Genomic DNA, 13,529 nt, shown 5'->3' with positions numbered 1-13,529 from the left:
GATTTGGGGCAATTTTCAACTTCTCTAAGGCCTCCAGGCTGTCATCGACCCATTAGCCAGTGGTCTCTGGGTAATGAAATAAGCACTGCTGGAGGAAATTATACAATCTACAGATTGGAACCTGTATAAATATAATATCTTCAATATTACCTGGAGCCTTGATGTTGCCTCATAATCTTAACTATACTCCATTAGAGTGAGAGACTTCTCTCTCTTTCAATTACTCTTTCATTCTCCAATCTCCTCTAACCTCTGAACTTTCCCCCGACTGCTTCTTATCCCCGCCATCTAATTCTGAGACTTGACCCGATAATGAAAAGTGAATTAAAATCTCCCATATACATCTCTAACATTTTATGTTTTTGTTTTTAATCTTTAATACATCTAGAAATAATGTTTTTGTATGGCTTGAGGTAAGGATCCAAGATTAACTTAGGGATAACATAAACGTCTGTGATATTGTCTTCCTATTCAGGAATTGTGTGCCTTTCTATTTAAGTATTCTTTGGCATCTCTCATAGTGACTCAGTTTGTTTATATAGCTCTGACACATTTCTTGTTACATCAATTCATAAGGTGTAAATGGATTTTTTTTTGCCCATTACATCTTATAGTTGGTTGCTTTATATGTAAAGACTATTTATTGCCATACATTTATTTTGCACACAGCAGCTTTGCTGAATTTGTGTATTATTCATAATAGTGTTTTTAGTTAATTTGCTTCTGGTTTCCAGAAAAACAATATATGTATAATGTACAAATAATAACCATTTTAAGCATTATCTCTCACTTTAATGCCTCTTATTCTTTACATATTTAATTGTCTTGACTAACCTCCAGAAAAATATAAAATGATAGTGGTATAAAGAACATCTAGTCTTTTTCTTGACTATAATAAGAATGCTTTGAGAGTTTCTCCATGAAATGTGATACTAGCCTTTGGGTTAAGGTGGATATATGTTATCACATTAAAGATGTTTCCACTTATTTCTATTTTATCAAGAATGTGTGTTCAGTTTTGTCAAGTGTCTTTTATCATCTATATGAAGATGACTGTGTAATTTTTCTTTTTTTATTCTATTAGCAAAAGGCATTATACAAATGGATTTTGTAATACTGAACCAGTTTCATACTCCTGGAATAAAACCCACTTGGTGATGTTGTATATCCTTTAAAGTGCTGTCTGATTCTGTTTGTTGGTATTTCATTAAGGGGCTTTGCAACAATAATCATAAATGATATTATTATGTAATTTTCTTTTTTGTGTTCTATTTTTGTCAGATTTTAGTATCAAAACAAGAGCTAGGTTGGCTTTTCTAAAAAGTACTTTGCAATTTTTTCTTTTTGTTCTATGTTGTGTAAAAGTTATACTGTGATATTTTGTGAAAGTTTAGTTTAATTTCCTCATGAAATCCCATCTGGGAGTGACGCTTTTGTTAAGGGGTGGGGAGAGTCTTCATTTTATTGATGGCGATAAGCCTGTTTAGATTTTCTGTCTTTTCTGGAGTTAATCTCTGCCAATTACATTTCACTAGAAAAACCATCCATTTCATCCACCTGTTTATATTTATTTGTACAGAGCTGAGAAAATTGCTACTCATTATTCTCTTAGTTTCATCTGTATCTGAGATTATTTCTGTTTAATAGTTCTTGTTTTATGTATTGGTGTTTTCCTTTTCTTCTTGATGATGTTAAGTAATCAAGTATCTATTTTATTGTAGTATTGTTTTATTTGGGAAAAGGATCTTGAATTAATTAATTATAATGATTTTCTGTTCATAATTCATTAATTCACACCTCTTGATTTATCTACTTTTTAATAGCATCTTTAAGTTAAACAGCATCTTTAATAGTATCACTGATTTTGTTCTTGTCTTTTGAGATAAAATTGCTTCATGGTTTTAACAAATTCATGCCACTATGTTGGTCACAGCTTTGATTTTTCCATAACAATGTGTTTTTCTGGTACACTTTTCTCACATGCTTTTTGTGTATTTCTTTTTTACATAGATCTTGTGGTGATTCTTTTTTTATTACTTTTTTTTTTTTTTTTTTCATGTCAAGAGTTCTTCCAGGACCAGTCAGGGCTGTGGCTGAATTCCAGACCAGCAGGAATTCTCTTTGGAATATAAGGCTGTGTGCCCAAATGTGTTCAGCCTTTACTTCTCTGTTATCAACAGACATCAGCCCTGCAGGCTACTAGAAAAGCAGCATCTCATTTATCCACCTTGCCTCACTAACAAAGTGCCTTCTACAAATATGGATCATTTATGTAATTTCTCATTCAGTCCTGCCTTCCCTACTTCTCAAGACTGTGTCCCAAACTTGGTCCATGGAAGCTCTAATCTCCAACTTTAATATCCATTCTTATTATTCTAATATTGTTTTTGCTTTTCACCATGTTCCACTTATTCTGAAAATCAGTGTTTCTTTCACCAGCCATGCCAAAAATCCAAGACCATGGGAATCACTTATTGGCTTCTTCCCTGTTTGACCTTCACAAAATAAATTGTGAGTCAGGCTTATGGATACCCTTTGTTTACATCAATTATGGAGTTTAAATTTATTTTTCTCATTCTCCTGAATGCTTCTGGTGACAAATCAGAGAAGGGACCAGCCTTGTTTTATTCTTTCCTTCTTTCTTTCATTTCAAAACTGGGAGATGCCTACCAAATTGATTCCAAGAGGCTACTTCCCCAAGGTGTTTTGCAGAGACATGAGTTTCACCTTTACACAGATGCAGGTGGAATGGTTAACTTCCTTGCATTACTTCTCCTTACCCCAGCCCAATCCCACTAGCAAAGCTAGGACAAAAATTCTCGTTCTCAGACAACAGTTGGAAGCTATTACTTCTTTCAGAGAAGCTTAGAATGCTTTTTGGCAAACCAATGCGTTGTTTCATTACTCTCTCCATACACCCAAGATACAGAAAGCAGGTGTAAATTCTACATATGGCCTAAATTCTCACCTGCTTTCATCCAATTCAATAGAAAATCATAAATCACCATATTCCCAAAAAGAAACAGGTTGACAAAGAACAGACTTATTTTTATAGCATACCTAAGATATATAGGAACTGATATATTTACTCAGCTATTTTAAAGGGGCTACTCTTGCTCATTTTCTGGACAGCTAAATGCTGGGTTGCTAAGTTACTGCTATTTGACATCATCTCTTCCCTGACATCTCCCCATGTTTGACAGGTTCCCATGATTCACTGGCCCAGTCACGTCATTACTCATATTACTCACTTTCCCAATGACGTCTGTAAAATCATTTAAAATTCACCTCATATACTAGCTGCGAACCCCTAGATTCCACATAAAAATATTTAAACTGCTTGACAGGTTCTAAGTGCATTTGGAAGCACACTGGATGGCTTACCTGCATTGTTCACATAACAGATGTTATAATTAAATTAAGCATCTTTCTTCTGGGTTGGTTTGTGTTTGACAAAAGAGGAAATGATTATTAGGAGGCATATAATGGATAATATCTCTTATGAGCTAATTTGGTTCCATGAATAGCTCACCTCACATATGCATGCTACGTATTAAGTCCATTAGTGCTTTGAATTAGCTTCAGAAAAGGTAATACTGCACATTATTTACCCAGTCAAGGGCATTTTCACCTGCTGACAAATTTACATATTTCCCAGTGCCATTAGGTAAGAACTAGTCATCAGATTAGCAAAGGGCACAATCATTAGTTCATTTATTTGACTCCATCAATGTTAACATTAATTATAGTCTAAATTATATTTAGGAATTGTCTTTCCTGGGTGGAACACTATATTACTATTTCAAGAAATTGTAATTTTAAAAGTCCACATCCAAATAAGATACATGTTTTCTGAAATATTCCAGAATGATTCTTATTTAAGACAGCTATATAGAAAATCGTTTGCATGAATCCAAGTTGAACATTATTTATACATTAATGTATTGACAGGATATAAAATCAATTGCCTAATTATTGGTTAAATTTATAAAAGAAATTCTACTGAAAAGTGCTTGATTATGCTGCATAGTCATGACAATATAATCAAATTTCCTTTCAGACATAATTGTCTGTCCAGTTTTGTTCCCTGATCCATTTTTTTCTTACTTGCAAGATGGGTTTTTTCATTTATTTCCCTGTTAAAAAATAAAAATAAAATAACAAGCACTGCCCTGTAAATATTTGGTAAATTTTTCCATGCTAAAACTTTTAACTAAAACACAAGCCTAATAAGTAGAATTGCCATAATTTAGAATGCTGTAAACACAGATCATACTGTACTCAAAAAGAGGTGGCCAAGTAGGTGTCTACCAACCTGATCCCTATGGCAGGAAGAAATCTGTAAGAAGATACAGTTTATCAAATCAAGTTCCCTAAATCCTAGCTAGCAAATTCAGCATCCCTCATAAACACTGAATTACCCTTACAGATGTTTGCCTATGAAATTATCAACTACAGAAGGTACTTTGCTAGGAGAGACAATCTGTTCAGCATCAAATCTAAAAGAAATGCTCTATCTGCATTTTTGATTCCAGAAAGGATTTGATAGTTTGTTGATTTTTTAAAGTAAATTCTTTCTATGAACAAATAAATCATACTACTGCAGAACAAATAATCATTGAGCATCCATCCTTAGCTAGTAGCATTTAGAGCATGCTGCTCTCCTTGGCTTAACTCTTCCAGAAATGATTACTCTAGGATCCATAAAACCCCACAGAGCTCAGAAAAGAAGCTGCTGCTGGTGCCCATATTACTACAGATGAGCTGCCTAGGAATCCCTCACATGATCGATGAATGTTACTGCAAAATGCCATCACTGTGGCCAGAGTTGTTATTATTTTTTATTTCCATTTACACATGAGAGTAGCTTGACTCTAAAGAGTAAATAGCATGCTGATGGAAGCAAGTGTAAAAGCTGGGATGCATTGCACAGATTGCTGCTTTTAAGTTTCTGATTTGTAAAATTCATAATAAGCAATAATATGCTTGAAAAGGAGCAAAGACATCTGAATTTGTACAGCTCATTTCGTGGGAGAAGATCAGTTTGGTGTAAAGGTGTTGTAGGCCAATGAATTCTAGTTTGTTCAAAAAACTACTTAAATTATTCTGGCATAACTGAATTTGTACAAATTGAGGAAACAACAGAAGCTGAAATGAATTGCTGGTTGAATCCACTATAATGTTAATCATAAAGCAGACTGGAGGCTGCTAAGTAAGAATGGATTCAGATAAGCCAACAGGACCCGAAGAACATATAGCATGACTCTTGTCAGAGATTTGGAGAACTGTGACCTGAGGCAAATTACTTCACCTCTCTGACTTTCACTCTTTACCATTCTGTAAAGCATGACTAATAACAGTTTTTGAGGGTTGTTGTGAAGGTTCAAAGACATAATGTGCTTACGAACTGTGCCTGGCATGCAATAGACCACACATTACTATTATCAGTTCTTTTATTATTAGAAGCAAATTTGCTATTGTTTTATTATTATTTGAAATTAGATTAAAAAATATTAAAGAATGACAAAAAGGCAGAATTAATTTCTAAGATCTGTTCAAATTATATTGGTTTGCTGGTATTCTTAAAGTTGCTGGAAATGTCAGCTACTGTCTAAAGCAATTTTGTTTAATATTCAGAGATTCGCACTCTAGATTTGTGACAGGGTGATTGAGAGTTGGGTGTAGTGCAAAGATCACTAGATTTAGAAAACAAAGGCCAGATACTATTTTACTTCCGCCACATACCAGCCCCACCCTGGATTGCAGGTCATTTAACCTCTCTGGACCTCGATTTCATGAAATAATAAGAAACTACCTTATTCCTTATGACCAAATAAGACAATGAGATTCAAGTGCTTTGAAAAGCCGTCACCTGCTATAGGAAAATAAGGTTGACACATCAGGTCAAGTTAGCCTGTTGTAATCTGATTGCATCTGCAAGGGCATGAGGGCAAGAAGAAAATTGCTGGAAGACAAGACAAGGTGGGCTCCGGCATATTATAGCACTTTGCCCAGGGGGGCAAAGAAAGAAAAGTGGACCCGCTGGTCTGAAGGGGTGCTGAGAACATTGTCAGACGAATGGTGAGAGGGGCTTTCAAGAGAAACCAACTGGCTTGAATTTGGACAGCATTTTGACAAAGGGGGCCATAACAAAACACATAAGGTGAAAGCATTTCCATAGCCTGGAGGACTGAGGGGCTGAGAGTGGGGAAAGGCTGGTTGTGTTGCATTTGGTTAATAAAAGAAGTCTGTCTCCATGTGAGATGAAGTGGGTTTGCATATGTTTGCTTGCCAGGTGGTGGAGGGAAAAAAGGGGGATCAGGGAAGTGGGAAAGATGGGAGAGCAAATGGACTCAGATTTTCATGGTGCAGATGCAAACAATGTGCATAATTTAAATTTTCCTTCATTGGAGGTGAGTAGAGAGATGGAGGGGGTAATAACTAGCTCATGCTTCTAGATGAAGACACTGAAAAGCAACACAGCTAGGAAATAAGGGAATCTCATGAGCAACCGGAAGCCAGCTCCTCCACTCTGGGGCTGGTGCTCCTTCCTCTGCATAGCTCCCCTCAGTGAGGAGAGATGACCTTGTTTGGGCCTCTGCTTAGTTTGAAAAGCAGTGAACATGGCCAGGAGAGGTAGGGAGAAAGAGAAAATGTACTTTTCCCTAAGAAGGGGGTTTATGGGGAATGAGGTGACAAATTTACTGTGGAACCCGCCACAGGCCTCTAAGGCCCTCAAACCAAAAGGAACACGAATGTGTAATTAAGACAAAAAGCCCAACAAGCATGCTCTATTGTGACAAGCAAGGTGGTCTATAAAAATTTAACAATTAGTCATAAAATTGGGGACGCAAATTTCAGAAAGCTTATTTTTATTTGAAGCATGGGGAATGAAACATTCATTCTTTAATAAAAGAAAGCCCACTCATTAACAGCGTTGTTGGAAAAAAAAAAAAAAAAGAATTCTATACAATCTATAGCCCTTCAAAAAAAGAGACATTTCTCTAGATTCTCTTTCAAGAATAACAGAAGGACTTTTGTAACTTTCTCAAAGCATGTTATCTTTTGTGAGCCTATTAAGGAAACCTGCTTCTTTTCTTTCCATGTGTAAGTGAAATTCTGTTGTTTCTCTAAGTGGCTCCTTTAGGAGACTGGTGTTGCCAGCCTCTGCCAGGTGTTCACCCTCCTTCCTGCATTTAGTCACATAACCAACCACCTAGGCACCAGGGCCGGGTTGCTTTCAAGTAGGTAATTTCAATTGTGACAAATTAGGTAGAGATTTTGAGGTATGTCTGGCATTCCTTTGGGAGTTAAGAAAAAGGCCACTGAGTTTATTTATGCTTGTGACTCAGAGAAGAAAGGAATAACAAGGTTACTATGTAGAGCAGAGTAAGACATTTCTTTCAATGTTACTACCTTCTGTTAAGGAAGGCTGTTGACAAGTGAGCAAGGATTGAATGTATTTTCCCAATGGGAAAGGAGCAAGCAGCTGAGTTCCCATAGTGCATTCCTTTTGTGGCACTCATAACAGCTGCCTCGTCTCCACCCAAAACGTCGGGCCCCTGAGATAGATGACTGAGACAGATGACTGAGGGGTTGCTGGGTTCTTATCTTACCAAAGTAGTCAGCATAGCCCTAATCCAGCAGTCCCTAGCATTTTTAGCACCAGGCACTGGTTTCATGGAAGACAATTTTTCCACAGATGAGGGGGTAGGGAGTGGGAGTAGGGGTGGGGAGATGGTTTTGGATGAAACTGTTCCACCTGAGATCATCAAGGCATTACATTCTCATGAGGAACACATGGTACCAGTCCATTGCCTTGGGATTGGGAACCCCTGCCCTAATCCATATAGTCTTATCACTGATCAAAGTGATATGACTGACTCATCTCTTTAATAGTCAAGAACAATGTTCTTGGGCTGAAACAGGTGCACGAATGTGCACATCAGGTATACTCTGGGTGGCAAGCCAATTCAATGGTAAACAGCTTTTGGCTCTTGACTATTCCTTTGGCTGCATTTTCTCAGGGCTTGCTTCAAACACTGGGCTGCTGAGAAGGCATTTACTGGGAGAGGGGGATGAAGAGGGAGTTGGAGTGACTTTGGTAACTGAGGAAAGGGAATGCAGAATTTTCACTGGCACACAGATTATTTTCTTTCCCAGATAGAAAGCCTTCATGGTTTTTATATGACTACACTGGTCATCATTTATTACAATAACAAGGATTTATATACCACTTGGTAGCCTATAAGGGAGTTAGGGCAGGTATTATTGTCCTCTTTTACAGACAAGGAAAGGAAATTCAGAGAGATAAAGTAATCTGTCCAAGGTCATAGAAGTGACAAATGGTAGAGCCGGTACAGCAGCTCATTACCATGATTCCTATTCTTGAGATTCCATACTGCCTTCTGATGCCAATGGCCAGAGACAGTAGACAGATATGTTTTTCTCACTTAAATTTGGTTTCTTCTTTTGGTTTAATTGTTTACTTCAGGAGAGATTATAGCCACTCTTTCAACTTTGTTCTGCCCCCAAGGCATTCACACACATACACTCACTTCCATAAGTAACACTTCCCACAACATGCCATCATTTTCAAGTCTCTCATCTTCTCCTCCTCTCCCACTCCCACATCTCTTCCCCTCATTATAGGCCACAATCAATGTTGATAACCATGTTCCACGTAGTGGGCGGCAGCAGTGAGATTGAGTTGAGGTCCCAGAAAGGTAAAAGGCAAAGGTTTAGGGTATGGTGCTTGAACAGGGAAAGTTTCCTAAAGAAGGTGGTGAGTGTCTGAGAAGAATGTAGGAATGGATAGGGCAGAAGCTTAGTGATATTAGAAAACTAGCTTGATTACAAAATGGAAAGAAGACAGGTAAGAAATGAGGCCACTGGAATAAGCAGAAGGGTCTTGAAGTAGAATGTCAGGATTCCCCATTATGAAACTCCTTGAAACAGAACAGTAATTACTTTAAACAGCTTAAGCAGATAGATTGCTTCATTATTAAAAGGCACAAAAATAAAGGTTTAAACTCACCCGCAAGATTTCTTCAACACAGCTTGGATCACTGGGAAGACTTACCTGAAACAAAATAAATAGAAAACATTAGGCACAATCTATTTATTCTTCTTGTACAATAGTTTACTCTGTAGGACAAACTGTAAAGCAAGAAAATCTAGCTATCAATTTTTTCCTATTAAATACAAAAGAATATCTCTGCAAATGACTAATTTTGTTTTACTTTAATGAAGTGGTAAGATCGCAGTGCATGGTGCAGAAAGAAAGTGACTCCTTGTTCTGTCACTGATTTGCTTTTAGGCACTGACCCCTCCCCCATCCCCTCGGGCTTCTCTTTGCTCATCTATCCAAAGAGAGCTTGATCTCATGATCTTTAAGGCATCTTTGACCCTCTGACATACTTTTGTATATTATTCATTAAAAATATGAGGCCTATATAAAACACTTTGTGATTAAATTGAGTTCTTTTTGAACTTGGGAGTCCAACTAGGTGCTTACAAAACACTAAGGATAACGGCCTGCATAAATTGCATGCTTGCCTTGGCAGTTACAAGAAGTCTAAGAAGTATACTCAGTGAATCCCATGATCCATTTTTCCCAGTGTGACACCTTCCTAATGAATCAAGATTCAAGTCACTAGCAGAAAGGTACTGAGGGTTTATTCCATGTCAGGCCCATAGCCCTTTCCTGCAGGTGCTTCATAATCAGTGAAAGCAAGAAGTGAGATAATAAAATAAGATACCAGTTGCAAGACAGTGCACCATCAGGAACTTGAGAGTCAGGCAACCATCTAGAAAAATGTCTGCTGATCACCACGTCATCTGTGCAGGTTTTAGGCATCCCCCAAACATTCCTATTTCCCCTTCACACCTTAACCCTCTCCAGGATTGCAGTCTGATCACATTTGCTTCCTGCCTGCTCTGGTAAGAACAGTGGGTCTCTCATTCACTGCCTTGAAAGATGAACGCTCAGTCCTGCTAAGAGAGCACTGCCATTACATCTACATTGCCCAGGCTTCTTGCAAGGACAATTATTAACTCCCCAACAGACTGAAATATGGACTCAACTATACTTGGGGAAATGAAGAATAGAATATGGCACTAGATTTCCTCACCTGACAAAACTACAAGTTAAACAATACAGCAAATCTTCAAACAGAATTATAGTCACTTCTGTACATGCATTCATTACAACCAGTATTTATTGAAGACCTTCTACATGTAAAAGTCCCCACTCCAAGAGGCCTAAAATCCCAAATAGGAGAGACAGCCTGAGACAGTCACCAATAATGAAGGGCTATCAATTCTAGATGGCCCAGTACAACCCCAGGTTACACTTGTTATCTGTGTAATTATTGATAGTATTCCCTTTCTCTCTCAAAAATGTCCTCCAGTTTGGATGACAAATTTATACAGCCATCCTCCCAATAACAATAATACTCTAATACTAGGTAGAAGAAATAGGAGAAGAAAAGACTTAAGTTGGCTGGGCATACCTTGTAAAGAATCTAAAATACAGGTTTCAGATAGAGAACCACTGGTGATTTGGTGTAGCACAATTCATTCATTCATTCAACAAACAATTTTGGAGAGTTAAGGACTGTGCCACTTGGTGCTAGGCAGAGTTACAATGGGAAGCAAAAGGAGACACAATTTCCTCACTCATGGAGTTTACAGGCTCAATAGGAAGGTGAATATGAAGAATCACATAGTTAATGCACAACTATAAGCTGTGGGGAAGTACTAAAAAGATGACCATCCCATGGACAGTAGTTATGCAAAATAAAAGGTTTTGTGTCCAAAGAAGTATGGGAAATGTTGCAACCCATATTGTATCCCTCTTTGGAGATCCATGATGCAAATAAAAAGGTGTGAGACACCTGTCTAAAATTTTTAATAAAGTACATTCCCAACTTCCCTGGCCCTTAAGTCTTGGGTTTTTAGTTTTAGTTGTTTTTTTGTTTGTTTGTTTTATTTTTCAATTAATAACTACTGCTATTTCACAAAATGAATGTTTGCAGAATATACACTGGAAGATGCTAGTCTAACATGTTTATATGATTATACAGCTAAACTGGCAGTTCTCAACTGCAAATACAACCTCATTCCATTGCTCAGTGCTCCAGCAACTGTATTTTCCAAGAGAGTTCTTGAACTTCTAACAAACACATTCCCCAAATACAAAGGTCAAAGGATTATAAGAAAGGCTTAAATCTTCAATATCATTGTTGCATTGTATTAGAGTGTGCAGCCTAGGCTAAAAATGTATGGCCCAGTCTCATGAAAAGGTCTTTGTTCCCCTTTTCCCACACAAACACATCAGCGTTAATTTTTAAATCAAAGTGAAAATATATGAGTGATATGCAGACACAGCAAGAGCACCTGCTGATGAGTCAAAAGGGTTGGGAGGGAGTCCTGGCCCTACCACTTGGGAACAGGACTTAATAACTGTACCTTTCTGAGTTCCAGTTTTTCCAAATGTAAAAGAAAAGGAAAGAATAATAGTAATACCAATCCTTTTTAAATCTCACAGGGCTCCTGTGAGCCTCCTGTGAAATAAGTGATGTGACTGTGCTTTGTAATCCGCAAAGCCCAATACAATGAATTAAGTTATTACCCCTTGTCCTGTTGTTCTCCTTACTTTTCTTAAGTCCTGTCTTCTCATCTTTTCAAACTAAGATTTGACTCACTCTTGCCAACTGAAAATATCATCTCCCCTCTTCGAAATATAAATATCCACTTCTTTATGGGAGGAAATGCTGTCAAAAGAGAAAAAGTTGTGGACTCTGAAGCTTTGCAGCACATTTAATAATGACTGACTATTGGAGTCGGCAGCACTCAGGACAGACAGAGAAGAACTCTAAAGGCAAGAGCAGTCAAATAAATATGCATTCACACTCAGTGTTTAGATATTTTTCTTTAGAAAACACTAAAATCCAACATTCTCATAAAGTCACTAGTTCTACAAATTCATCTAGCCCAGGCCCACAGCTGTTTTCTCCATAAGACAACCACGTTTGAACCGCAAGTGCTTTTCCTTCCTGCAAGTGTTTTTTAATTAACCAGCAAATATTTCTTACGTGCCTAGTACAGTGCAAAACATGGAGAGTTGGTAATACAAATCACTCTGAGTCTCGGGTTCTTTCTCTCAGAGTTAAATGTCTAGATGGGATAGGAAAACAAACAATTAGAAACCCACTGGGACATACATTGTAAGGTAGTCATGACAAGGGTAATAGGATCGCATTCATTCGCCTGTCCGCCTATTCATCAGCTCTCCCATTTATTTCTTTAGACAACAAATCCTGATTGAGCTCACACTGTGCTCAGGATGGTGCCAAGAGGGAGGATTTAAAGACACTGAAGACAACACCATTTCTGCCTTCAAGACTCCACGCAAATTGAGGAAACAACATTTACAGGGAAACAGACAAGACCAAACAGTAGGTCTGATTTAAGTGCCAGGGAAAGGGTACCTACCGGGTTCACCGACACTGCCATGTCAGACAGAAGCTCCCAGCCGTTGAGGTCCCCACTGTAGTCCTCGCTCCATATGGGAGTGAGAGGCCAAGGATTCGACATGGCTGAGAAGTGATGGGGCCACCTGAGGCCACTTCAGTCACTGAGTTCCCTGCGGAGATGCACCAGGGTCACTCTGCACACTGGAAGAAAGCTGAGCTAAGGCTGGGGCTCAGCCCCAAATTCTATTCTCTTGCACTCTCTTTCTCTTTCTCACAGACACCCACACGTCTTTGCAGTAATTCTGGAGGAGTTACTCGGACAGGTGTGAAAGACAGAGACTGAGGAAGAGAACTAGTGGTGGCACTGGGATTAGAACTGCTGCCCGTTGAGTTGCCAAGCTGCTGCTTAATTCCGGAGGCACCTTCTCCTCTCTTTAAATCCACTCTTGAGTATTCAGATAGTCCACAAAGCGCCAAGTTAGCCACTCAGAGCTGCAGCGTCCTTTCTCATTCCCCCTCTCCGCCCCCTCCTCCTGGAGCAGAAAGCAAGCTGCACGACACACAGGGGAGGCTGTGCTCTCACTCCTGGCCCCAGACGACCCTCTTGTGCTGGGCACGGATGTGGTCCTCTGAGGGCCAGGGAAGGGAGGTGCACATCGGGCAGGTGGTGAGTTCACCGAGAACCCTCACAAGTGCCTACCCTCTCTGCATCTAACAGTGCAGGCTGCCACTCCATGTAGCCACAGAGATCACGCACAAATTATCTGCCTGGTGATAAATACATATCTTATGAAATAATCAGAGTTCCTTTAAATCATCAAATATTCAATTAACTGCAGCAACAATAAATGAATTGCATAGGATGGTTTAATCGGAGCATACTTCTTAGCGGTTAGGGTAATACAAGATATCAAAAACATGCTGATTGTGGCATTGAGAGACATAAGCAGCAGCCATCACTAATAGAAAACATGGAGATTAATGTAAAACATTAATAGAATAATGATCATCACATGGTTAATCCAGAGGAGCTCAATGCATACCTCTGAG

At 38.6% G+C, this 13,529-nt stretch overlaps 1 protein-coding gene across 2 annotated transcripts in view; it reads right to left on the bottom strand.

The window, feature by feature from the left end:
• The window catches only part of AFF2 (ALF transcription elongation factor 2), a 498,887-nt gene that overhangs the window by 179,458 nt on the left and 305,900 nt on the right, over nucleotides 1-13,529 (bottom strand). For both annotated transcript variants that reach the window (XM_002806427.4, XM_077988255.1), the window contains exon 4: nucleotides 9,038-9,082. In XM_002806427.4, the coding sequence (XP_002806473.2) occupies nucleotides 9,038-9,082 (45 nt within the window). The remainder of the gene's footprint in view (nucleotides 1-9,037; nucleotides 9,083-13,529) is intronic.

The sequence above is a fragment of the Macaca mulatta genome, chromosome X (genome assembly GCF_049350105.2).
Source record: "Macaca mulatta isolate MMU2019108-1 chromosome X, T2T-MMU8v2.0, whole genome shotgun sequence".
NCBI classification, from domain to species: domain Eukaryota; kingdom Metazoa; phylum Chordata; class Mammalia; order Primates; family Cercopithecidae; genus Macaca; species Macaca mulatta.
This window is presented reverse-complemented; position numbering and strand designations above follow the sequence as displayed.